Raw genomic sequence first — 25,467 nt, forward strand, 5'->3', positions numbered from 1 at the left:
TACTGCCCCCAGGTGGACATATTTGGTAACAGCTTAAATTGACTGAAGTGTCACTGAGACTCTTTCCAAAAAAACTGGATATTACAGATTAATTCTTACTTGTTCTCACTGATATTCACTATGAAATGCTATATACATACAAATATTACTTAAAAAACAAAACTGTTACCTAATGAAACAATCCATGAATCACTGTTTGACTCCGCCTGTCTCAGGATCTCCTCAGAGGACAGCGGGGATGTCCCTTCGTACATCGGGGACAGCGACGACTCCTACTCACTGGAGCTCGACATCGACTCCTCCCGCTCTGGCCAGATGAACCTGCTGGAGGAAATCCTGGACTCTCTGAGCACCACAACTGTGGAGCAAGGCAAACTCAGCGCTGCCAAGAGCCTGGACTTCTTCAGGTCCATGGAGGATTTAGACTACAAGTGCCCGGTACGCAAGAGAGACAAGAGAAGACAGGGTTATGTGAGGGCCGGTCAGCATTTACAAGTTCAGGACTTAAAGGAAAGGAGGCAGAGAGGTGTAACAGAAAGAGTTTAAATTCATTAGAATAGAACAATGTCTAGATATGTGAAGATACATTGATGGATTGAGGACAGATGGGCAATCATGAAATTTGTCCTTTTAATATCTTCAAAAACTAAATTGGTTTCCTCCGCAATAATAAAATCCACTTATTTTGAGTTCACAGCATCTTTACTGTTATATCTTCTTAATATGTATCTATTAACTCTTTCAGGCAAACTGTGTGTATACGTATGTACTAAAATGTGGTTTTATCATCATTCTTAAGGTGTCAGAATAGGACATAACTCGGAATTCAAATGAATCAAGTACATCTGTGATGTTTTTCATTCATCTGTCAGAAACTAAGGACTTAGAATATGTATTGATGTTGATATGATGATATGTGTTAATGTGAGGAATGCTGGAAATACTGTTTTCACCTACAAATTTCAGGAGGGCAGATCTGTGTTGCTTCATTAAGGCATTAAGTTTATGGTATTTCCTTGTTTCCTTTGTTCCAGAGCAAGCCCCCACCTTCCGGCGAATCTAAACCTGCAGATGAGGGAGGCTGTGATATGGATCAGGGCGGTTGGAATATGGGCCAGGATGACAGTGCGGTACACGGAAAACACCTTCCCCCGTCCCCACGCAGAGTGCCCAACAAGAGCAGCCTGAAGGTGACAAAGAAACCGGCGACAACTTCCACGGTGCCCATCATCACGAATACACCCCCGGCCCAGGAGGCTGACGTCTCCAGGTCATATCCTCATCAGCTCAACTATGACCCTCACCCTCTACCTCCAGGGCGACGACCAAGAGACCGCTTCTCCTACTCGCCCTCAGCGCCCCATAGAGTTACACCTATGCTGCCCTCTTCCACTCTCTCTCACACCTACAGTTCTCTAGTTTCTGACTCAAACTATTCTCCTGAACCAGCGGGCCGGTCTCGGACCATCTCAGACCCACAATGCAACATGGAGCCTCCTCAGGCCCAGAACCAGACTGCCTCAACTAGCATCCTAAGGAGGAAGGTGCTCTCCAAGGAGACCGTGAGGCACTACCAGGAAAAGGCCCTCCAGAGGCAAAGCAGCAAGGCCCACCAGGATGGTCACAGCCCGCCGAGGCACAGCCCGTCAGCTGTGCAGGTCCCGTGGGAGAAAGAGGTGTCCAAGGAGGGGCTCCTGGGGCTCGGCCTGTGCCTGGGTCAGGGTAAAGGCTCGGGGGCAGCTGTGGTGCAGGATCAAGGCCTCCTCGAGGAGATTGAGTCCATGTGTTGCCTCGGCTCAGTCCTCCACACCAGCCTGCAGCTCTCACAGGTTCACTGCAACAACAGCCACCAGCAGGTCCAGAGCAAAACCACAGACGAGTCATAGGGACATCAAAGACCCAGTGTCTGTAAAATGCCACAGGCTCCGTGGAAATCTATTCACTGTAATCCCTCTATTACAACTAGCTTCACAGAAAACATGATCTTTTTATTATCTCAACGCTCTGCTATCAGGAAACATTATGAACAAATGTGATGTTGATCAGGCAGACACAGAGTCACAGCCTCCAGAGCAGGAAACAGGAAGAGATAAATTGATGCACTGCACAACTCTCCATCTTTAACGATATGTCTGCGTACAAAAGAGCCCTAAACACCTTATCATCTTAAAACAAGTGAAAAAACCTGCAAGGGTTGGAAGAATATTTTAACCTTTTTCCAATAAATGTGAACCTGTTTCTTGAAATGAACGTCTGTTACACAAAACAATTTCAAAAACAAGGTCTCTACTTCATAAAATGAACCACTTGAAATACATTAATTTGCAATATAAACAAGTTAAAAAATCTCACTACAGTGGCAGATCTTTTCACGTCTAATGCAGGACAGGTGCTTCTCCTCTCGAGTACTGTGAGTGAACTGAACACTAGTAAAGTGACAACAACGTGGTATTTTATATACTGTAGTTTGAGTTTATTCTTTAGTGAACTGGAATTGCAGCACTTCAAAAACACAAACTGAGTCCATGATGTTGAAATAGTTTTGTGTGTTTGGAGTGCAGCGAGATTTTTCACTTGTTTTAAGAGCATACAACTTCATAAACTCAAATACAAAGTTACAAAGACTTGATAAGAAGGAGATTTTTGCAGTGTTTTTACTGATTAAAAGAAGGGTCTCTGTTTATCATCTAAATTTATGGATCATGTGTTTTATATTTTCATCTTTTAACAATTTCACAATGTTTTACCAGAAAAAAAGATGAAGGAATTTAAGATTTAAGAAAAGTACTTGTGAGGATTAAGAAGGGACGATATCTTCTCAACTAATCATGATGTCTTTTACTCAGTGTGCCGAACATTTTAAGTGATCAGGTTAAATTTGCACTTATAGATTAACAAATTGTCTTGACCACCTAGGACTAAAATCCTTTGAGCAAAAATGACGCGGTGAGACAGGATTTTCCAGACGCAAAGTCCACTCTGGCTTTTGAAACTAATAATACCCTCTGTGACACTAGTGTTTGATACTAGTGGGTTTTTTTGTTTTGTTTTTTATCACCATGCCTTAAATGGACATGTGATTTGTTCTTGAACTCTGGTGTCTTAATCTACAGATACCATACAGGTACTTTGTAATCAGACTCTCTGATGTTCTCAGATCTTTAAATGCAACAGTTAGTAGTACTTAAACAGCACAGTATTTCTCTGGATTAATAGAGTAGTTAATATTTATATGATGTGCTTTAAGCTGCTGTTTTTAAAACGCATTCCAGATAACGAGATATGCATGTAGAAACCTCTTTCTGTTGTTCAGAAGGCTTCTGTCACTCTGAAGAGAAGCAAACGGTCCAAAGTGAAAGCGTTGGATCTGAAAATGCCAGTGTCAAGACCCCATGCCCTGTTCTTCCTCCTTCTCCACTACCATCGTCATCATCACCATCATCACTCTTCCTCCTCATGTTGTCTCTACTTATGTAATAGTACTTTCTGCACATCTAACTTAAAAAAAAAAGGTGAACTTTAAAGGATGAGGCTGGTGATATTATATGTTTTCTTATTGTGAACAAATCACATGACACAATGAATTGTGTACCCATTTTGACTGAAAACAAAACAAATCATAAATATATAGTTTCAGTTATGAAATGACTCAGTAATTTCCTAAAACAGCTGGGATCTGTAGCCAAACAGAAATGAACAGTAGGGACACATTTCCTGTTTGTAGGATAAATACATTTTCCTTCTTTCAAATGATGTTGTTAGTTCATTCTAAGCGTAATATACAATAACACCAGACTTATCACACAACTCTCCTTGTCTTTCCTTCTGTCCGTCTCCCTTTCTTTGCTCACAGGAGTAATTGCAATCTCTGTCCTCTCGGTTTGAGTCACACACTGTAATGCAGTGCAGTGGTTGATGATTGTACTGTAATGAAGCAATATGGTTCTCCTCAGAAAGTAGCCACATGGATGTAAAGCATACAGAGTCTAAAGTATTTTTGTGACGGACTCTCCTGTGGAGAGAAACGCAGCGTCCAGAGTGTCTGCGTTGCCATAAACCCGGAGAAAAGAAGAAAGCTTTTTCTGTGCTTGTGTTGGGATTATTACATTTATGGTCCGTTGTTCTTATGATTTATGCCAGACGCCAGTCGGTGTGGCAGTTTAATAGCAGCTATTTCTCCACTTTGAGTGCTGCGCTGCGTTAACGATTTGCTCATAAAGTCTTTGGCGTGCTTCTAAAAGCCCACGAACCAGTACTAGGAAATTCCAAAAAGGAGAAAAAGACTCCAGAAGAATCTCTCCTCTGTCCTTTTTCAGTATACACACTTTAAAACTTATTTACTATGCAAATATTTAAAATTGTCAAAAAAAAGGTCAGTTTTATTTAACAGTAATTCTATTATAATGCACGATTCTACTTGAAAAAAATAATCACAACCAATCTAGTTTCTATAGGAGTAAGCTTCATGTGTCCCTAAATGAATAAAGAGGAACGTCTGTTAAGTGTGTGTGAGGTGAGGTGTGTGTCTACCACAGAATGGTGTGTATAGTGTGCCTTAAACAGTAAGAGTACCACCCAGTATAATCAGAACAAGGTACATAAAGTATTATAGAAAGGAGGTGTATGCAATGCTTTCAGACCACCGTAAATCACAGTAAGAACATTGATCATTATGATATTTATGAATATAAACGGACGAGAAATGAACTTGAGTACTAGCATTGTTTTTATAGCGGTTTTGTTCTTGTGTTTTTCGGCTGCAGTCCAGCTGGAGTTACTCAGTGTTTTTCTTTGCTGCGGTGGTCGGTGGGAATCTTCCTGCCTGTATTTAATAGATCGTCTTTGAATTGCTCTGGGTTATTTGACTTTTTGTCAATTAGGTTATTTGTTTGATTGTACTATGAGGTGATTTATTGTAATGTTTGTGTGCTTATATTTCTTTTTTCTCTCTCTTCTTTTTATTTAAACACACTCATTCTGAGCTGAAGTGTTTTTAAAGATGTTTCTCGGAGGAGTCTCTCTAGTTGATTTCATATTGATGCAAATTATTTTCAACTGAATAGACGTGTATTTTTGCTGGCTTGAGTTTATTTTACATGGATAATATATGATTGGTGCTGTATGTTGTAAAAAAAGACGAAAAAAAAGAGACACCTAATATTTGAATGTTTTAGATTTTATTTTTGAAAGGAAAAAATATAGAGAGAATATTAACAAATGTCCGATGTAGCCATTCATGTTCAGAAGCATTTGACACTCTCAAATCAAAATATGCAGAGACTGACGCTTGCTTGTACGCAGTACAATGCTTATTGTTGTATCTGCATGTATGTACCTGTATGTGTTATGCTATGATTTCTTTCTATTTTTTTTCCTATTATTATTCTGTTGGTATACATTATTATTTCAGTATTTAGCGCTTCCATCAAATCAAGAATGATGGAAATAACATTGGTTCTGGCAAAACGCCCTCATTCTGCCTTGCATTGGGTATTGTGGCGTTAATTAGTCATCTGCCTTGCATTTCATGTGTTTCTGCTTTGGTTACTGGTTACTGTAAATCTACCTGAAGAGGTTTTTGGGACGAAATACTGAGTAATTTAGAAACAAAGAAATTACTTGCATTCCAGGCTTGTGATTATTTAAGTTAACTGATACTCTGCAAACAATACAGTGTGAAGTAATTAATGAATATAAAGTAAAATTGTCCTAAAATTACAACCTTGGAGTAAGTTGGAGGTGGCAGATTATGTAGCAGCGTTTACAGAGGTACTATGGACTTAACAAAGATATTAACATTACTCGCCCCTAGCTACACATTTAAGACAAAAAACGACATATTTCAAGTATAGTGGCAACCTTTGACAAGTTACAGTATGCAACTTTATAATGTATTTTTGGGTGTTGTCATGACTCTTCGGGATAACATTTACTGGTGTTCTGATTCTGTGCACACTTGCATGTTCTCATTGCAGAGAAAATAACCGTCTCAAACAACTGAGATCAATCTAATGTGCTATTGATGAGTAACTTGGTACAACTGCACACAATGTATGCACTGTGAACTGAAAATAAATTATAGTGTTTAATGCTTATCATCTCTTTTTTTTATACCAAAAGGTCTGTATTACACAGAAGCAGAATATGTAGAAAGAAACAAAGCATGTTTTAGTCGGGTGCTTTATTGTGTATTCACAATTCACACAGAGTGCTGGTTTATTTAACAGTGCAGTGTTATTGTTGTTGTGTGTGAGATAATGAATATCAGTTATATCAGTTACAATATCAGAATATCATTGGCTAATTGATTTGGCAAACACGAAAGCAAAAATGCTAATCCTCTAACAACACCACACTTTTTTTTATATAGACCTTTGACAACTCAAATACATTTACTTTAGTTAAACAGCACATTTTCTATGTACAGTTTCCATCAATTAAAGGTATAAATCAATTTCACTGTTTTAAACATTTAGTAAACAAAATTATAACTATGGTATATACACTTAAAATTACACTGCAGTCAAGAAGGTTCTTGTTTCTAACATCATACAAGTCAGCCTAGAAGAAAAAATGCTCGACTAGTGCAACTTATCCTGAAACCTGACTCTTGAAGTTTATTATTCTGTCAGCACGGAGGTTCAGTTTGGAAAGTCCAGTAGAGATGTTCGCTAAAAAATAAATCAAAAGACAAGACAGGTAATACACCAAGAATAGGAAGGTGTTTTCCAGTAGTACATTCACACAAATGGAAGTTCATGAATTTTAAGTGTCATTCTTGTGATATTTCAAATCCCATGAAAAGACCAAAGCAAACATTGAGTTGATTTTACTAACACGTTTTGTGTTTTATCGGCAAGCAATAGAGCTCCATCATGGTCTAAAAAGCCGCTGTTACACGTGTTCCTTCACTCATGATTAGTTCATTTTGAGTCAATCACACAAACGCTGTCCTGCTGCAGTAAATACTTTACTTACTTTACTTGAGCACCGAACGTGTGTTAATCCTCGGCTGAATATAGTCCCCTAAAAATTACAGTGGCCAACTATGTTTGGGAATTATTGAGCCTTTTTTTTCCAGTAGGAGCCAGTTGTTTGTTTCAATCATTCCATGGCAATAAGAGAAACATAGGACAGCCTTATCCTTTAAATGAAAAACGTTCTGACTCATTCTGCTTATTTCTAGATGAGGATTTAACACAATGTCCTTGTGCGTCTCAAATTCTGCCACGATTTTTCCTTTAGTGCTCACCGGTCCATCAATCCTAAAAAATATGGATCAGACACAACCTGTGGCAGACGTGATACGGTCTGAGCTAAAATCGTTCTGCATTTTGATGGATGCACTGCTGGGTGGTGAAGCCAGGTGCAAAACATCACAGGAAGATGGATGAAGCACTGGGATATATACGATTACACAAAAATAGTGTCACAAAATTTCAGACAGTCTTCCAGCCTGTGAAGAAAGACAGCAGTAATTAAAAATGGAGGTACTGTGAGGGGAAGACTATGTTTACATGCAGGCTGTTTTTCTAGCATTAGCTCCTTCACTACCTCCCTGCATGTAAACACTGTCTCATATGAGCCTTTCCATAGGCGGCGGCTGGGTGATGCTCCACATCTCCACCCGGGATCCCTCCTTCTCCTGCCGGCTGGGACTGTAGGTGCCGTGGGAGGCGCGGCGATTTAGCGCCACCACCAGGCTGACGGAGGTGAGAATGAGAACCAGCAGCAGGACGACAGATGCCAGACTGATAGACAGTAAGAGGTTAGAGGTCAAACCCTCAGAGGTCAACTGCAGGGAAAGAGGCAGAAATATATTTGTTTTAACCTCATTCAATTTGCGGGTATACATTGTTTATTTCTGTCGCGCTCACTCACTCACACACACGCACACACACCCTGACACACACATTTCTCCGCGCCTCATTGCTTTACACTACACTAGGCGCTCCACGTGAGCTGCCAAAGTGCTGATGGATGTGTTTCCCAGCTCAGCAGGTGGGTTGAGACCACCAGGAGCCTCGAGTTGCCGCAGAGTGAAACCTCCCTCCGTCTGCCGCCTCTCTCGCAGTTTGGCAACGGCCAGCGTCACCACTATCGCCAAGCAAACCAGACCCGGTGCCAGCACGGCAGCCACCCGCAAGCTGGATGGAGCACGCTCCGTCTGTGGAGAATCACACACACACACACACGTAGGCAAGATGCTGCCTGATGATCCCATTAGCATGAACACCACCAGAAACTCACTCACACACCAAAAATAGCTCATACATAACTACCCTGCATGCAAACACAGGGTTCTGACCTCTCAAGTCGAAACCCCCGAATCAAGCTTCCAGTGCAGCCAGTGAATGATTGTTAACGCTCATTAACCAGCAGCAGATGCTCACATCAGTAGTTCTGGTTGGTGTGATAGTCGTGGCACACAAAAGGGGCTGCTACAACAGCTGTAAGTATCACTCCATGACGCTTATGACACACATTTTACATATACACACATTTTGGCTGACACCATCTTCATAACTAAAGCCTCTTACTGAGCTTGTCAGGTCACACAAGACTATGGAAAAATAAATATCAGAAGTCAGCCAACTTTACACTGAGCAATCAATATGGAAACATAATTCTTATAAAAAATACAACCATCCATATCCTGAGGCAAAAAATAACTTGTGCACTCGTGCTCGACGCTGTAGACATTACGCTTTCTTTCCCTCGCTACAGGCTTTGTTGACTCCTGGAAAGTGCTTACCTGTCACTGCAGCATAGTTGGCTGTCAGAGTGAGTGTGACACGAGCGAGCCAGAGCAGCCTGAAGCCAGGACCCGCCATCAGTCACCGACTGCCACACACACAGACACGGAAATGTCTAACTAACCAGTCTCTAAGGTACAAGGTAAGGCCACCCTGAAGCCTCGGCATAGCCGCTACACACACACACAGACGGCAGCAGTGCTTCCCTGCTGTCAGCATTATCAACCTGCTCCGTGTGTGTGTAGGTGCCTGCCAGATAAGCTGCTTTCATACGTTTCTGTGAAGCAGACCAAACTTCTGTGAATGCCACCAGCTCTCTGCTGAAACTGCACTTCAGCGCCAGATGCTGCTGTTTTCGCTGGCGAGGCACATTTCTCCCTCTCTGCTTCTCTCAAAGGATGGCCATATCAGTGCCGACACTGAAAAACCGCTTCCCATTTCCTCCCCCTCTTTCCTCACCATAAGGGCTACCTGTGCTTGCAAAGGACACTTACACACTCACACACACATACACACAGTAGAAAAATACTAAAATATTGCACAAAGAAACGAGGCGGAACAGAGGACGCAAGTTTAGGAGAGCGGAGAGCAACTGCACACTGACTGAATGGTCAAAAGGAGCGAGGCTACAATTCACACACTGAGGTGGAGGTCAGGGTGTGTAGTGTTGTGCAGGCCAGTCAACTTTTGTTTTCACAAAAGGATAGGTTTCCCATTTTTCATGTCTTAAAACAATAGTCAAGTGCCCATTCGAACATCAACACTGTTTTTTGCTTGCTTTAATCATTCCACTTATTCATATTGGCCCGTTAAAAGAGCCCTTCCTAATGGGATTCCAGTGTAAAGGATTACGGCAAGCAAAACATGTTTCAATGTTTATATGGGCACCTGTCTATTGTTTGAAAAATGGGAAACCTATCCTTTAATAAAGAAATATTTTTTTAAATGTTTTGATTGGCCGGCACAACGCCCTGACCTCAGCATCAGTGGGTAAATGGGAGCAAGCCATGTTTGTTTTTTAACATGTAGTCAGTATGCAGTTGCACGCCTCGCTCATAAACCTGTGTCTGCTCTTGCATCATGTGGTTGGGATTTTTTTAATTTAATATGAACCTATTCTTTAAAGGTGTAAGATACGAGAATGGGAGCATCTTAATTGTCTCTCAACGGCTCTCAACATGGCGAAGGTGAGCCGGCGGCTCACAGCAAACAGCGTAAACAATGGGGGGAGTGCTGACAGAGCAGAAAAATGATTTGCTCAGGTAGACATTACCTTGCTCTATCTTTACATAGCTAATAGATGTTTGCCGCCATATTATTGCTCTGAATGTTAAATGCAGCTCCTTTAACCTCATTTTTGCACAGGGGAACTGTCATGTTAAATGGTAGAAAGCCTTCCCTATACCACAAACACTAAACAATAACCTCAGACCAGCAGCACTGTGCAGCTCTGTGTTTGACTCTTTGTGTGTCGATGCACTCGGGCTATTCTGGGATCTACTCACACTACATCTTGTTAAGAGAGATCAAGTCTCTACGTTTGGTGTCACGGGAACCACCTGACTTCGGCCTCTGCTCCTTTACTCACAAACACACACTGACACACAGTTAGGAAATCAATGAAAGGATTTGTCCAGAAGTTAACCTTCAACTGAGGTTAGTCGTCTAGAGGAGAAAATGGAGGGAAGAGATTGGAAATGAAAGCAAAATGTGTGGTGATGAAAGAGAAAACATATTTAAAGAAGATGAAAAGAGGACAGAAGACAGACAAAGGCTGATACGATGTTTTTTTTAATTTGACAACAACATAGACAGAGACTGGATTTAAACCGAGACAAGACATGAGGACAGACTACGATGATGGAAAGACAGATAAACAACAAGTTACTGTCAAACATGGATCATCCAGTATGATGCCAGCACAATGAGACTAACAGACACAATCAAATTCTTGAGGAACTGAGATTGATTTATAGTGTTTTGAAATGTTAAGTTGACCACAACAGCATGGTGAATGTTGGTAAGTACCGTTCAAGCCGCAGAGAGTTTTAGGCTTTAAATATCTTTGCCTCAGTCAGGAAGGTTTAGAGGCAGAAACTTCTTCATTGGGTACAAAACCACACACAGCAGTCAGTCAGTCAGCCACACAGCGCTCTGAATGCACATCAAGAACAAAGTTAGACATCCCGTCGTCTTCTAGCCCCGCTAGCTGCTTTTGTAACTACAACACCGCTTTTGATAGTTCACACATTCCTCCGTGTGGAGCTCTCCAAATCCAGTTCAGACAAGACTGACAGGATATCTTCAGTGAGAAACATTATAAATAAAACATTCTATAATGTTCATCACTGCTTCAGAAAGTGCTTTATTGAATGTAGACCATCCTTCCCTTTAGACCACATACATAATACGGCACTGTTTGTTTGATTAATCAATTAGTCAATTAACCGCCAACAAGTTTAGCTAGATTAATAGATTCATCTTTGAAGTGAGGATGCAATTCTTTGATTTCATTTCATTTCAAATTTTGAAAAAAAAATGAAGTTTCTGACTATTGGCCAGTCAAAACAAGCAGTTTGAGTGTGTTACTTTAGTTTTTAAACAATAAGTTGGAAAAAATCAAGACAATATTGAACAGATGACTTGATAATGAACATGATCTTTAGTTGGAGCCCTAAAGTGTCATTTGTGTGTGTTGGTTTTGGAAGATATTATTGCATCTGGGATTTATCGCTCCTTATGTAAATCAAATAAATTGAGTAATATAGTATATTACTATAATGAATAAGGTGCTTCTGCTGACTAAAGTATCATTTTAAGGCACAGAAACAGCTCTGTGGTACCGTTAACCTTGTCAAACTAGAGAAAACCCTAATGTGTGCAGTGTGCTCTCATTAATACCTGCTGATACCTTGTGCTTTTGTATCGGAAACCACTGGTCATTCTAATCTTTTATGATCAATCAGTCATCCAAAAACATTCACTGACAAACTTGCAAGCCCTATTCTGCACCCACTTTTCTCAGTCCCAAAGACAAGTGCAGAGACACACACGCCACCACACACACATTCAGTCATTGCCTCCCCAGTCCACCTCTGGCTCGTCGTCCAGCCTGAGGATGAGGTAAGAGAGCAGCTGGAAGAGGTTCTGCCACAGCAGCAGAGCCACGTAAAAGTAAATGTCGCTTACGTCCGTCTGGCACGTGTCTCCAGCGAAGCTCATGTCACACACGCAGACAAACTTGTTGATGAGGTTGCGGCAGTAGCCTCCATTTAGACAGGGGTTGGACTTGCACTCATCCAGCTCTTGCTCACACCTAACAACACAGAGTCACAGTTCAGTCAGGGACACCCATGGCATGGAAGTTACCACTTACAGCAAATAGTTACACAGCAAGTCCTGAAGAAGAAAAGGCTAGACAAATCCAAGCTCTGCTGGGAGAACTACTCCCTTTAGTAGTCACACATAGATCTTAGTTATGTCAATCATGTAAAATATATATCACACAAGGAGGAGGTTGTGATGTTAGAGGACGCTGCTGCAGCTGCACACAGCCAGTGATTGTGAAGCATGAATGAAGCAGCTAATGTGTTCTGCACAAACTCATGCTATGCTGTGTAGATAAATCAGTCTTAGTATCTCAGTCAGCTCAGGAGGGATTTTACTTATTTACAGGTCAGCCTTTCATTTAATAATATTTATATATTTTTCTTTCCTACCGGTGTCCAGTGAAGCCAGGTGGACAGTCACAGTACAGATCTCTGTCAGTGCAGTTGCCTCCATTGAAGCAGGTGTAGTTTCTGGTGTCATCGCCGCACACAGAAACAGCCAGCTTCGGCCGTCTGGTTACAGGAGACAGGCGAACATTTAAGAGGGTTAATACATGTGTTGTTTGTGTTGCATTTAAAGCCGTAGTACCAGAGGCATTGAGGCGTTCAGCAGGTCATGTGCAGCAGAGTTTGACGTTTTTACGTCTGACGGAAGCAGAAGGATCAGCCAAGCAGGAGCTGTATTGTTCAGCCTTCTGCAGCTCCCCAAAGGGAACACAAAGAGGCTTAGGAGAGGTCCAGGTTAATAACGTTAAAGTCCTCTGGCCACTATTCACCAGCAGGAGGTCAAATCACATGTACAGGAATGAAAAAGACAATCATGTGCCTAAAGCACAGCAGTTCTGCTCCAAAATGTTATTTATCTGTTGTCAATTCATCCATCAATGGTTACAAAATACTGTATGTTTTACTTTGGAAAGCGTACAACCTTTGGATGTGAAGTTTTAATGTAGAGGAATCATTTTGAACTACAGCTGTCACTCATTTGAAACAGTTGGTATCTCATTTCAAGACAAACAATGTCACAGGCAGTGTTAATATTAGCTTTGCTTGGCATTTTGTTGCACACAACCGAACAAAAAAACAGGAGACATTGTACATGACATTTGAGAGATGAATATCTAACAGGAAACAAATAGCTAACACCTGAGAAATAGAAGAAAAAAAACGTACCGATTTCTGACAACAATGTACCACGGAATTTCTTCAATACGTTCACTGGAGAGAAACAGAAAGAAAGACGGGGAAAGGGGGTAGAAAGAGACACAAACAAGAGACACAAACAAAAAGAAGTCATTTTGATGAAAACTTTACAGCGTAGATGTTCCCGGTAAAAGGTTATGTGCAGCTTGTCTTAGCGAGACACTTGCAAAGGTTTTCCTTGTGCAAAAGAGGCCAAATGCAAGAGGCTGTGTGTTTACAGGATAAATGCTCGGAGATGTTCCCCTGCTGGTTCTCCGAGGCAAACGGTAGATGACAGGGGAAAGAAACTGTCGCTGAACCAGAGAGGTTTGTGTAGTGAGACACCACAGCAGACGGAGGCCTTTTCTGGCTGACACTAGAATAGAAATGCAACATCTGAGACGCGCAGAGCAGGCGTGGTTGAAATGCTGAACAGAGGCAGCAATGTGGAAACATTTACATTGAAGGACTTTATTCGTGTTGTAGTGCGGTCCCTTGTTTGTGCAAATTGGAGCATTTATTTGTGCATTTTGTGTTTACTAAGTACCTAAGCTCCCAAAACTGTTAGTAGAAGAGAAAAGTTTTCTTCAGAGCATACAATAATAATCTGGCAATGTTTAACGCAAGCCTTTCACACTCACCAGAAATTGACTACGCTGTTTTATTCTATTATTTCTAGTTCTATTTTGAACTTACATGCAAAGGGAGCCCGTGTAGTTCTCGGGGCAGAGGCAGGCGTACCTGTCCGGCCCTTGCAGACAGGTGCCTCCATGGGCACACAGGTGATTCTCACACATGTCCACCTCCTCGTCGCAGTCTTCACCTGCGTATCCTGACTCACAGGTGCACTCGTAGGTCAGCCCGTTCACGCTACAGTTGCCGCGAACGCAGGGACTGGAAGCGCAGGTGTCGGTGAAGAAGCTGCAGCGCCTCCCGGCCCAGCCTGCGGCACAGCTGCAGTTGTAGGTGTTGAAGAGGTCCTGGCACTCCCCCCCGTTCAGGCAGGGGTTGGGCTCGCACACGGGGCCCCCGCTGCAGCCGAGAAGCGGCGGGTGCTGTGACGTCAGGATGAACTGCTCCTCCTGCAGGCGTGGGAGGTTCACGTCAGAGGAGCTGAAGTAAGGCAGGGCAATGCCACCTAGCTCTACGGTGCCCAGGCACCCAGCTAGGGACCAGCCAGCATCAGGGGCCAGGCCCCCTAAGAAGATGTCCACCCCCTGCCTGAGGAAGTTCAGGTTGCCTCCTTGGCTCCTGGAGGTGCTGGCGTCCTCTATTTCTTCATCCAGCATCAGAGTCCAGCGGGAGGTCTGTGCCCACGGCGCTGCCATGAAAAGGTGGACGCCGTGCCACTCGCCATCACTAACGCCCATCCTGCTGCTGAGACTGACCGTGGACACACTCGGCTCTCCCTCCTCCTCCTCTCCAGTGGGACTCTGAAGCTCCATGAAGAGGAAGCCACCTTGGACGGAGAGCGTAATGAATGCTGAGCCCTTCTCCGCGTGGAGAATAGCTGTGTTGCGCTTCCGTGTGCGTAGGTTTAGGGAGAGGTTAGTTAGGTTGCGGGTTATGTGACCGTTTCCCCGGTAGGACAACACGGTGCTGTCATACAGGAAGGTTGCGTTGGAGTAGCCTAGGAGGTTGGAGAGAATATATGTTGTGTATATTTGTTTACACATTTACACACATTAAAACTGGCTTATTGAATGGATTAGGCTTTATGTATGACAATACAAAAAGGCATTAGGCAGAAGCACTGATTTCTGAAAGAAACATAAAGTGGTATTACAGCATGGCATTTAGCGGTTTTATAACACTACAAGGCAAGAAGATGGGGGTCATCTGTCGGATATATCCGTAACAAGCAGGTTAATCACTGTACATGTGTTTACATGTGGTTTATAAGACAAACGGGAAACCCAGCAAATCATCAGTAATCCGATCAAAAATCAGGATAAGCTGGCCTCACACCAATACTGCTTTACTGAGCACATAGAAAATACTGTGAGGGCAGATTGAGGCCAGGAGGCCGATATAATCAATGTTGTAACATCCGGTTACATAGTGGACAATCAAGTCAACAATGACTAACAAATAAGGTCAAAGGTTAGGTAACGTAGCCTCAATTTAATGTAAGTCGAAAAGGTAAACCACTCTGTGTCTGGGTTTAACAGCTTTTATGTAACTAATAAATAATGTCAAGTAGAACAAGGCAACACACTTTCCCACTATGAAAGCCAATCCTGCTACTGTGATGAACAAAATATCTTTTAAGTCATTATAACAAGGAAGTATCTAAAAAAGAATGACTTAGCATCTCAAAATGATGGGAAACTTTCTCATTATTTTTGAGACACTAAATCATAATATTGAGATACTAAATCATTATTTTGAGATAATAATTCAATATACATAATGACTTAGCCGCTTGAACACCTCTGATCATAACTGCTGAAATGGTAAACACCACTTACATTCATATCCCTGGTTCAGCATCCTGCACTCTGAGTCTGTGGGACAAGGTGACAGCTCGCACCACCTGACTTCTTCACAGCGCTGCCCTGCTGTTTTGGGCGGGCATGTGCATTTGAAGTCATCCCACATGGAGTAACACATCCCACCGTTTAGACAAGGGTTGGTCTGAGGATGAAACATTGACACAGGGGCTTACTTTTACCCAATAATGTAATAATGTCCTCACACTTAATATGAGATGTAACTACATATGTATGAATTGTATCTGAATGACGTCATGGTCATGAGTGAGGTCTCAATTTAAACAGGATTTTAAGTTTTAATCCATTTCTGCATGCCCTAAACCAGCTCACACGAAAGAGTTTAGAATAAGGTTAACACAATTCAAAGGAAGGAAATCAAAGATTTTTACTCACACCACAGGTATTGTCCCCTGAACATCCAGCAGTCACATTTTCCATGAGCTCCAGAGGATAAGATCTCACGAAGGTGCCCAACCCAAAGAACTGCAGCCGCCTGTCGTTGATCCTCAGGTCCTGAATACAGCCTTTAAAATATCCACCGAACACTGAAGTCGTCCAAATTTCCAACAGACCTCCCACATACACAGTATGTCCTGCTCGGACATTGACTGTCCTGACCTCCACATCCGCCTGTTTCTGAGCTGCTACATACAGAGACATGCGGCGCTCCACCACCTCTACACTCACAAAGTGGACTTCCCCGTCATCAATTGCACTCTCTGCCTTCAGACTCTCAAAGTTATTCAGCTGAACTGTGACCTTGCCACCCTCCAGCCACATGTGCAGGTACTGGCTGCTGCTGTTGGCGAGCGCCAGGAGGAGTCCGCGGCGCCTCCGTGTACGCAGGAAGAGGGAGATGGAGAAGTCGTCGTCCAGATCCTCGGTGACATTGAACGCTGCATAACTGTGAGAGTCCTCATTCCCAAAGCGTGCGGTCATGTGTTCTGCAAAAAAATTGAATAAGATGAAACAAGATGAGCGAAAAGTGACTTGGCTGGGTGTCAGCATCAAGAAAACAAATATGTTCAACTTGCATGTTCAAAGGGTTTTCATAACTCTAGAATATAATTTATTTTCAGTCTTCTGAGTGAAATCAGTATTAGAAAAACAACATGTGACATAACAAAAAGAGTTTACTCTTACAAATCTGTAAGACTAAAATTAACACTATTTATTCAGGTTTTATCTAAGCTGAGAACAGACACAACATATGTACTATTAAAAGAGCATTGAAAAACAGGTCGCTCGAATTACGGGCAAAGGAAGAGGACATTTTAGCTGCCACCAGTCCTCATGTTCTGAATGTTCTGTGTGCATTGTCAGCACTTTCCACTGTGGGTTAGTCACCTTCAGAAAGGCAGGACATTGAGAGAACACACAAAGCTAAAGCAGAGAGGACTAACAGTGTATGACAGGTCATATAAAAACCTTATGGAAGCGTGGATATTCTCAAATTGGTTGGTGTGGCAAATTCAAACTACAACTTTCTTTTCATTATTTAGATTAGGCTGTTTTGATGTTGATGTTTTGATAGTATTCAACTGTCTACTCTTTCCTTGCATGTTCTGTGTATTTCCAAAATAGAATCCCTGGTTTCCTTAATCCAGTGCGTCAGATAAGAGGATCTCATGCTTTCGTCCTTATGGCTTTTGACTGGCCTCATCTCTACCCCCTTATCTTCTGTTACAGCAACTTAGGATGTTATTTAATTACCCACTTAAGAAATTTGGTGAAAATGACCTGGTACCCATCTATGAAAACTCAATTAATCAAGTTTTCTCAAAAAGTCCTATTTCTGCATTTGATTTTTTGTGTGAGTGAAAACATAACATCTAGTTTAAGGACAAAAAAATCTTCTCCCATTCTTTTACACTGTGTTGCTGCTATTTGACTGTTGACCCGTTTATTACTTCCCAGCTGTGAACATACCCTCTGCACAGTCCTGCCCCTCATAAGGCCTCGGGCATCGGCACTGGTAGCTCTGCCACAGGTTGACACACTGTCCTCTGTTTTGGCAAGGCACGTCCAGGCAGCGGTCCCTGTGGCTGCAGCCAGGGGACACATTAACAGCAGAGTCGCTTCGCCAATCCTCTGGGACGACGAGCTGCCAGTCCACAAACACATCTTGCATGCAACCAATAAATGCTGGAAGTGGAGAGTCTTCACTGGGGCTGTTTGAGTCCTGAAGCAGTCCTCCAATGAAAGTGTCCTGAGGAGGTGACACCAGCCTGGCCAGGGGGCTTTGGACTGGGGCCGCCTTGTGACACGACTGGCTCCCACAGCTCCCAGCATCATCCAAGAGTGTCAGACTGAGCATCCCACTTCCGAGCACAGCCTTCACAGAATGCCACTCTCCATCTGTGACATTGTGTGGAAGCTCCAGGACCTGGTTTGGGCCTTCTGCCTCCGCCCCAGCTGAGACCTCCTTCCTCAGTGAAAGACGAAGCTGCCCTTCGTCCAGCTCCAGGCTGAGCAGCAGCCCTCTGCTGTTCCGCTGGAACAACAAGGCTCTGGGCACAGTAGTCTTGAAGCTGAGGGAGATGTTGCAGGACTCGACAGTATCCGCCTGGGGACTCTGCAGCAGCAGGTAGCCTCTGCGTTCAAAGGAGAAGGTGGTGGGGGTCTGACAGAGGTGTCCAGTGTGCCCAGGTAAGCAGGAACAGGTGTATCCCTGAGTCCCATCCAACAAGAAAGGAGAGCAGGATCCTTGGTTCTGGCATTCATGTCCCTCACAGCCCACTAGCCTCACATCACAGTTTACACCTCCGTAGAGGACACCATCACGGCTCTGTTTGAGGCAGTGGCAAATGTAGCCTTCAACATGGCTCTCACACCTGCCCCCATTCTGGCAGGGAATGGGATCACACTGGTTTATCACCTCCTGGCAGAGGGAACCTGTCAGTAGAAAAATATAAAGTCACATCAAGCTTGTGTTTTTGCGGCAAGTGAAGAAACAAACCCTGTTAAGCTCTGTTACTGCTGCCTCTATACAACACAGCATGTAACGTAATTTTGCTCACTGAAGAGGAAAACATTGTCGTTATTCCTTGTTCAGTGGTCTTGTAAGCAATAGATCTCCCTGCTGTGAGTTTATGACAAACAAGCCACATTCATACACTTGAACAAAGGTTATTGTGGGGGCAAGCTAATATAAACAAAACAAAGGACATGTGGGGTTTTTTTGGCCATATTTTTCCAACTCATGATATGTATATAATGGTTCCTGTTTAATCAAATGTATTTGGTGCCTTGGATAGATATGCCAAGTCAAGTTAGCATCACCTGTTGCCAAACTGTCAGGGGAATTAACCCATGTTCTCTATGCTGGTGGTGTGTGTTACTGTGTACACCAGCAGATACCACCATACCCAACTTTTACTACTATGTGTTATCCTTACATTGTTTGTCTGTTGTTTGTTTGTCTACAGAAATCTTGTTAAGTGTTGGTTGCTATCATCATTTAAAATTTTTACACTAGACAAATGGTTAGATTTAAAAGCTAAAACAAATTAAATGAGTTGGCACATATGGAGCAATACGTTCTATATCACTTATATAGCACAACACAGCATACTGTAGAAACAGTAACAACAGGTGTGTTTGTTTTATATTGGTAAAAGAACAGATAACTGGACACAGGAATGAAATACCTATTACGTAATGATATACTAAATATCTATTTATACAGAAACGTCTTCTGATGTTACCTGATCCAAGCAACAAAATCCCCCAAATCCATGGTGCGGGTGTCCACATCATGCCGTCACTTTTTCCCCCAGGATAGCCTCAAACTTGTCTAACTGCACCATATTAGTTTGTGTGTGTACATGCCATTCCAGTGGAGGTCTGCTCTGTTTCTACTTCTCTCCAAGAACGTAGAGCTGAGTGGCTCCAGTCAGGAGACCAGCAAAGCCAGATCTTGGGGATTAAACTAATGCTATTTAGCCACCTTACTGAGTCAATGCCACAGCGACTTGGCACAGGGTCAATTTTTAGAACACAACTCTCAGCAGCCAACAGCTCACAGTCTTACCTCATTGTTGTATCAAGTCTTGTGAAAGCAGAAAAAACAGGATTTTCTGCTTTTGCAACTGAACTATAATTAGATGTAAAATCCCCACAACAATGTAAAGCTTCTCTTGGCATTTAAGCACTAACAATATATTATGAATACGTCAATGTTATTATGTGGAGTATTATCAATTGTAGGTATATTTTATCTATTAAAAAAATGGCGTCATGCTAAAAGTGGAGATACTGAGTGCACACATCTAGTTCTGTATCAAAACATTCCCATTTCTAATTTACCCATTCACCCTGCTATTGCTCCAGTCAGAAACTGCTTATTCCCTTGATCAGACATCTGACTGCACATACTGTGAGATATGTGTAAGACATAATGAATTCAATTTGGTTAATCAGAATAGATTACCAGTAGATCCTCGAGGACAGCTGCAGATGTAGCCTGCAGCATGCTGCTGGTCATAGTGTTCAGGAAGCAGAGGCTCACTGCCATACAGAACCTGCCACGACCTCTCAATGCAGCGGCCTCCGTGCATGCAGGGGTTGCTGCCACACTCATTGATGTCAATATCACACTGGCGCCCCTCAAACCCTGGAATGAGTAAGTCAGATAGTGTTTCTGATGAGATTAATACATACGATAGACAACACATTGTAGATAGATGAAGTAAAAGAGTCAGAATTTTTGTTTTTATGCAGCATGTGGTTGTTATCTTGATAATGGCTTCAGTATATGTTTGTCTTTGCCCACTCTTTCACCAGCACTTGTCTCATTCTCTGTTTGCAAATTATTGTCTCATCTCTTACTCTTACCTCCACCTGTTTCTCTTCCCAAACTACCCAGTGTCGCTAAGCCTAAAAATCTTCTAAACACCTGTAACTCAGAAATACAATCTTTTCCCCTGTTGACCGAGTGAGAAAGTGCTTCATGTACCTGGCCAGCATTCACAGCTGTAGTTGCCCTGGTTGTCCTTACAGATGGCGCTGTTAAAGCAGGGATCAGAGCGGCAAGGTGGCAGTGGCATCTCACAGAGTCTGCCAGTGAAGGCTGTGTGAGAGCAGTCACAGCTGTAGCTGAGACGATCACATTAGTGAGAATATTTACCGTATTTCCTCAAGTCTTCTGTGAACAGGTTTAAAATCTTTTTTTACAACAATTTTGCTTTAATAAAATTTGCAAAAGCTGCAATTTCTTATTTCCAAACGACTGTCTGGGCCACTTACTCGTTCTCCGCATCAACACAGAGAGCCCCGTTTTGGCATGGCTGCTCTTGGCACTCGTCGATGCTGATTTCGCATCGGTGTCCTTGGAAACCAGGCAGGCAGGTGCAAGACAAGCTACTGGCGTAGTTATGGCAACTGCCGCCATTGAGACATGTCTGTGATTGACACTCATCAATCTGGACTTCACAAGTGGCCCCTGTGAAAATCAAAGCAGTTCTGCTGTCAAAGGGTGAGGGAGCCTGCTGCATAGACTGGGGGGCAGGGGGCCAAAGTGAGCAAAGCTTTCATGTGGACCGGCTGTGATCGTGAGTGGATCGCTCACAGCCAGGCTTCTGCAGCTGGTTGCAATTTTAACAACAGTGCATTGTAGACAATATATGTTTGAATGCATCCCTGCATACAAAAAAATGGTATCATCTTTGTGCAATGTAGGAAAAAGATGATGAGAATGAAAGTTGAACATGAATAAGTACAACTAACAAGATATGAATGCAGTAAATGAACAATTAATTAATGAATTAATGAGTGAGACACTAAATATAGTTTGCCTGTTTTATGATGCTCTCAGGCAGCAGATTCATTCATTGGGGTTTCTAATATTTATCAAAATGGGTAGTTTTTGAGAATATTTTCTCTATCAATTTAAATGGCTAGGAATCATTTTCATAAAGTCCTTAATGCTAATTTAGTATTGAAACAATGTGGTCTCACTCTCAAGATGCTCTGAGGAGACCAAGCACGGTTATTTCCACTCACCAGTGAAGCCAGGAGAGCACAGGCAGGAGAACTGGCCCACTCTGTCCACGCATGTGGCTCCGTTCCTGCAGGGCTGTGAGACACACTCGTTCACGTCGATCTGACAGTGAGCACCCTGGAACCCCGGCACACAGAAGCACGAGTAGCCGTCCCCGCGCAGTCTGCATATGGCCTTGTTTTGACACGGGTTTGGAAAGCACTGGTTCACTGGTGAAGGCAGCTTGTCAGGAAATGCACCTATGAACAGATCACATTTAAACATATTGATATCACAGAATATCATTGCTACTTCTCATGATGATTCATTTAGTCTAGAAGCAAAACAATAGTTTGACTAAAAGTACATTAGTGACTTTACTGTATAAAATCTTGTTGCTTCTACTTTATTGTAGAAATGACCCAATTTCTAAGCGTTAGATTAGGAAAGTTGCTGCCTTTCTGTTGCTTTGATAAAAATCAATCAGCAGCTGTCAGTACAAGGGCTTTAAATTTAAGAGCCTCTCAAGGCGTCATGGACGACTGCCATGGTAACCAATTACACTGTTTGGCTTCGACGTTCAATCTATTTCCATGGTGACTGCATCTGACCGAAGAGTTTAAGCATTTACTTCTTTACACTTCATGGTGTGTTTTGATCAGGAGGACATTAAAGTCACGCTGCTCTGGGTTTAGGTCTCAATTCTATCAATGCATGCTATACATACTAATTAGAGGATCAGCACTTCCTGCTCCCCAGGGACAGCAATGAATGAAAAGCAATTATTCTGGTTCTGTGTTTGACTTAATCATGTGTGTCTTAAACATAGTGTCTTATTGTTATTTGATTTAAAACTTTTCATGATCATAAAATGTATCACACATTAAAAAAAATATATATATATATATATATATATATATATATATATATATATATATATATATATATATATATATATATATATATTATTGCATCTCAAAAAAGACAATTGCATTTTTAAAACCCCTAAAACATCAATAATATAGAAAATATATAATAAATATATAATACATAATTATAATTATAATCAAATAATATTTAAACAAAATAATATAATGATTCTGCATTTGGGTGTTCCAACCCTTAGGGGAGTAAATATTTAAACTCATGATGTAATTTGTCATTGCTGCATTATTACATTGGATTGACATATTCTAGATATATGGATTTCAACAATGTGAGGCGGCACATCAGCATGAGTTGGTCAAGCAAGATCTAAAGGTTTAAACAGTTTCACTGTGACCTGAAAACCAAACTTCTTGATAACCTCAATCCTATAATGATGCATTGCTTATACACTCTTGCTGACACACATAATGTTTGAGACAAAAAGCTACGATGAGGCATCTGAAAATTGCCATACTCCAGGCAGAACAAATGGGACCAGCTCAGAAACAACAATCCTCATAATTTATGGAATGTGCACAAGGAGCCACAGATGCATGATGCCACAAAAAGGATGGCTTCATATCAGCTGTACAAGTGTTGCCTCTACTAGATGATAATCAGACTGAGCTACATTTGAAAGTATATTTGCATGATGCGTACAAGAAAGAGTCAACATTATTATGCTGCTGAGGTCGCACACGTAGCCACACTGATATGAAAAGAGATATTCCAACAATATTCTTCACAGATGATAATGGCGCACAGTAATCATGCCTCAAGAGCACAATCAAGCTGAGTGCAGACTACAAAGAAGTAAAAGAGTGCAATTACAATTGGTGCTCTTCACCAACTCAGGCACCAATCGTCCATCATTGGTGGAGGTCAATCAATTCCACAGACAGTTGGCAGAATTCTCCATTAGCAGCTTATACATGTCTAGACTTGGACTTGGAGGTATGGGCTGATTGTCCCGGGGGTGTGATGGAGATCATGGGTCTCAGTGGTGAAGCTCTGACCATATGTCTATCTGTCATTACAACAAGAATTCAGAGCAGATTAGAGGCACGTTGCAGCCGTGCATAGATATGTTATGTCTACAAAAACATAGAAGAAAAAAAGACTACATGTATATTTTAGGAAACCATGACAGGTGCTATCTGATGTAAGATTAGCTGTTTACTGAATCGAGTGATCTTCAGTATTGCCCTGAGTTCAGGCGATGCAGAGCCTGCATGGCCTGTTGCCTGTTTGAGAAACAACCCAGCCAACCACACATCCCCGCCCACAGCATGTGAGGCTTTTTTCATATGCAAATGTCTTCTAAGGGTCTTTGTTTGGTCCTATCTGGAGGCCCTTGAATGGCACATGTGGGGTCACCTGACAGATGCATGTCGTTGGTGTAGCTGTCTGTCTGTTTGTTTCAGTGGTGATAAGAAGACATGTTATTGTGAGGTGTTTTGTAGAGCCACTGAGACATATAGTCCCATCACTTATCCACACACACCCAACCGCCCAATCCTCACACACACACTCATGGGTCACTACGTTGCTCGCCATTGTTAGATTTCTTTTTGTCCATTGAAGATGTGCAAAGATTACCATAGGCAAAGATGTCAACTCTCACAGTCTTAATAGATATTCCAAGCATGGACTGTTAAAATGCAAGCCAATTCTTAGACTCAAATTCAAAACACAGAAGTTGGTATCAATCTTTACACTGTTTTACTTAATTTTAAGGTTTTAGAGGATGCAACACCAACTCAGTATAGTTCAGCTCGTGTTCAAATGCAAAAAGCCCTATGAATGTATTATAGCATTAACTATCAACTACGGAAATGCACGATGATTACAGCATCACATCAAACAAGTAGGCCTTTTTTTTCATGGTACACAACTGAAACTCAACTCATAACCACGGGAGAAGAAGCACTTACCACCTGTCACACACAGTGATGAGATGAGAATTGCGCATGCAAGTAATTCAAAATTATGACAGCGAATTAAATCCATAATCGTCACAGGAAATCATCCTGATCGTTGAGTTGAAGTCTTGTCATACACGGATCTCTCTGCTTCTGCCTGCTGCGACTCATCTGCTGTCAACTCCAGATCCACTTGTGCACACTCTTGATGGAATAATAATCAAAAAGACCACCGCGTGGCGGTGAACACACACCCTCCCGCGCGGAGCCTGGACTGTGACCAATCGGGAGGGAGTTACAGCAATATAGGATAACTGATGTTTAGGAATAAGATTTATTCATATAAATGGGTTTAGATAGTTATAAGAGAACCCAAATAGTATAATGTATATGTAGGCGACATTTTACTTGAAGTAGATACCCTTCATGTAAAAGGTTATTTAGATGCAGCACGTGTCTGTGCTAGCAAAACAAACAAAACAAACAAACACATCTATCCTACCTACAATCGAAATATCACGATGTAATATATTAAGCTTGATATAAATTAGCCTGTTAATCAATTATCTCCATCATAGAGAGACACAATAAAAATGAGTCAAATAATTAGTTTATTTTCTGAATCGATGATTAAAATGGATGTAAAGATGGTAAGAGAATTAATTCTGATCTTATGATTAGGATGTTTGATTCATTGCTTATTAAATTAATTAATTAAATCATGTATGTTGTGTGTCTATTTTGTGCTCCGTTTATGAATTACTGATTACAAAACAAATAAAGAGAGACCTGTATCACGTGTTTTATAGTCAGTTCATGAACGGAGCACAAACTAAACACAAAAATGCATTAATAAATTGATAAAACAAAACTATA

The 25,467-nt window shown here is 41.9% G+C and overlaps 2 protein-coding genes across 2 annotated transcripts in view; one reads left to right on the forward strand and one right to left on the reverse strand.

The window, feature by feature from the left end:
* Nucleotides 1–1,886, forward strand: part of dennd1b (DENN/MADD domain containing 1B) — a gene marked incomplete at both ends in the record, with an annotated part of 98,618 nt that extends 96,732 nt beyond the window's left edge. Inside the window, 2 exons of the mRNA XM_079221472.1 lie at nt 216–438; nt 1,035–1,886. Coding sequence (XP_079077598.1) covers nt 216–438; nt 1,035–1,886 — 1,075 coding nt within the window. The remainder of the gene's footprint in view (nt 1–215; nt 439–1,034) is intronic.
* Nucleotides 1,887–7,576: 5,690 nt separating this feature from the next.
* crb1 (crumbs cell polarity complex component 1) lies at nt 7,577–24,679 on the reverse strand (the record flags this gene model as incomplete). The annotated part of the gene is made up of 13 exons (XM_079220929.1): nt 7,577–7,795; nt 11,946–12,072; nt 12,476–12,598; nt 13,259–13,303; nt 13,964–14,897; nt 15,739–15,904; nt 16,156–16,706; nt 17,692–18,657; nt 20,195–20,377; nt 20,720–20,859; nt 21,010–21,205; nt 21,766–22,002; nt 24,604–24,679. The coding sequence occupies 13 exons, from the start codon at nt 24,677–24,679 to the stop codon at nt 7,577–7,579; spliced, it is 3,963 nt and encodes a 1,320-aa protein (XP_079077055.1).
* Between the last annotated feature and the right edge of the window lie 788 nt (nt 24,680–25,467).

The sequence above is a fragment of the Taurulus bubalis genome, assembly GCF_910589615.1.
Source record: "Taurulus bubalis genome assembly, chromosome: 7".
Lineage (NCBI taxonomy): Eukaryota > Metazoa > Chordata > Actinopteri > Perciformes > Cottidae > Taurulus > Taurulus bubalis.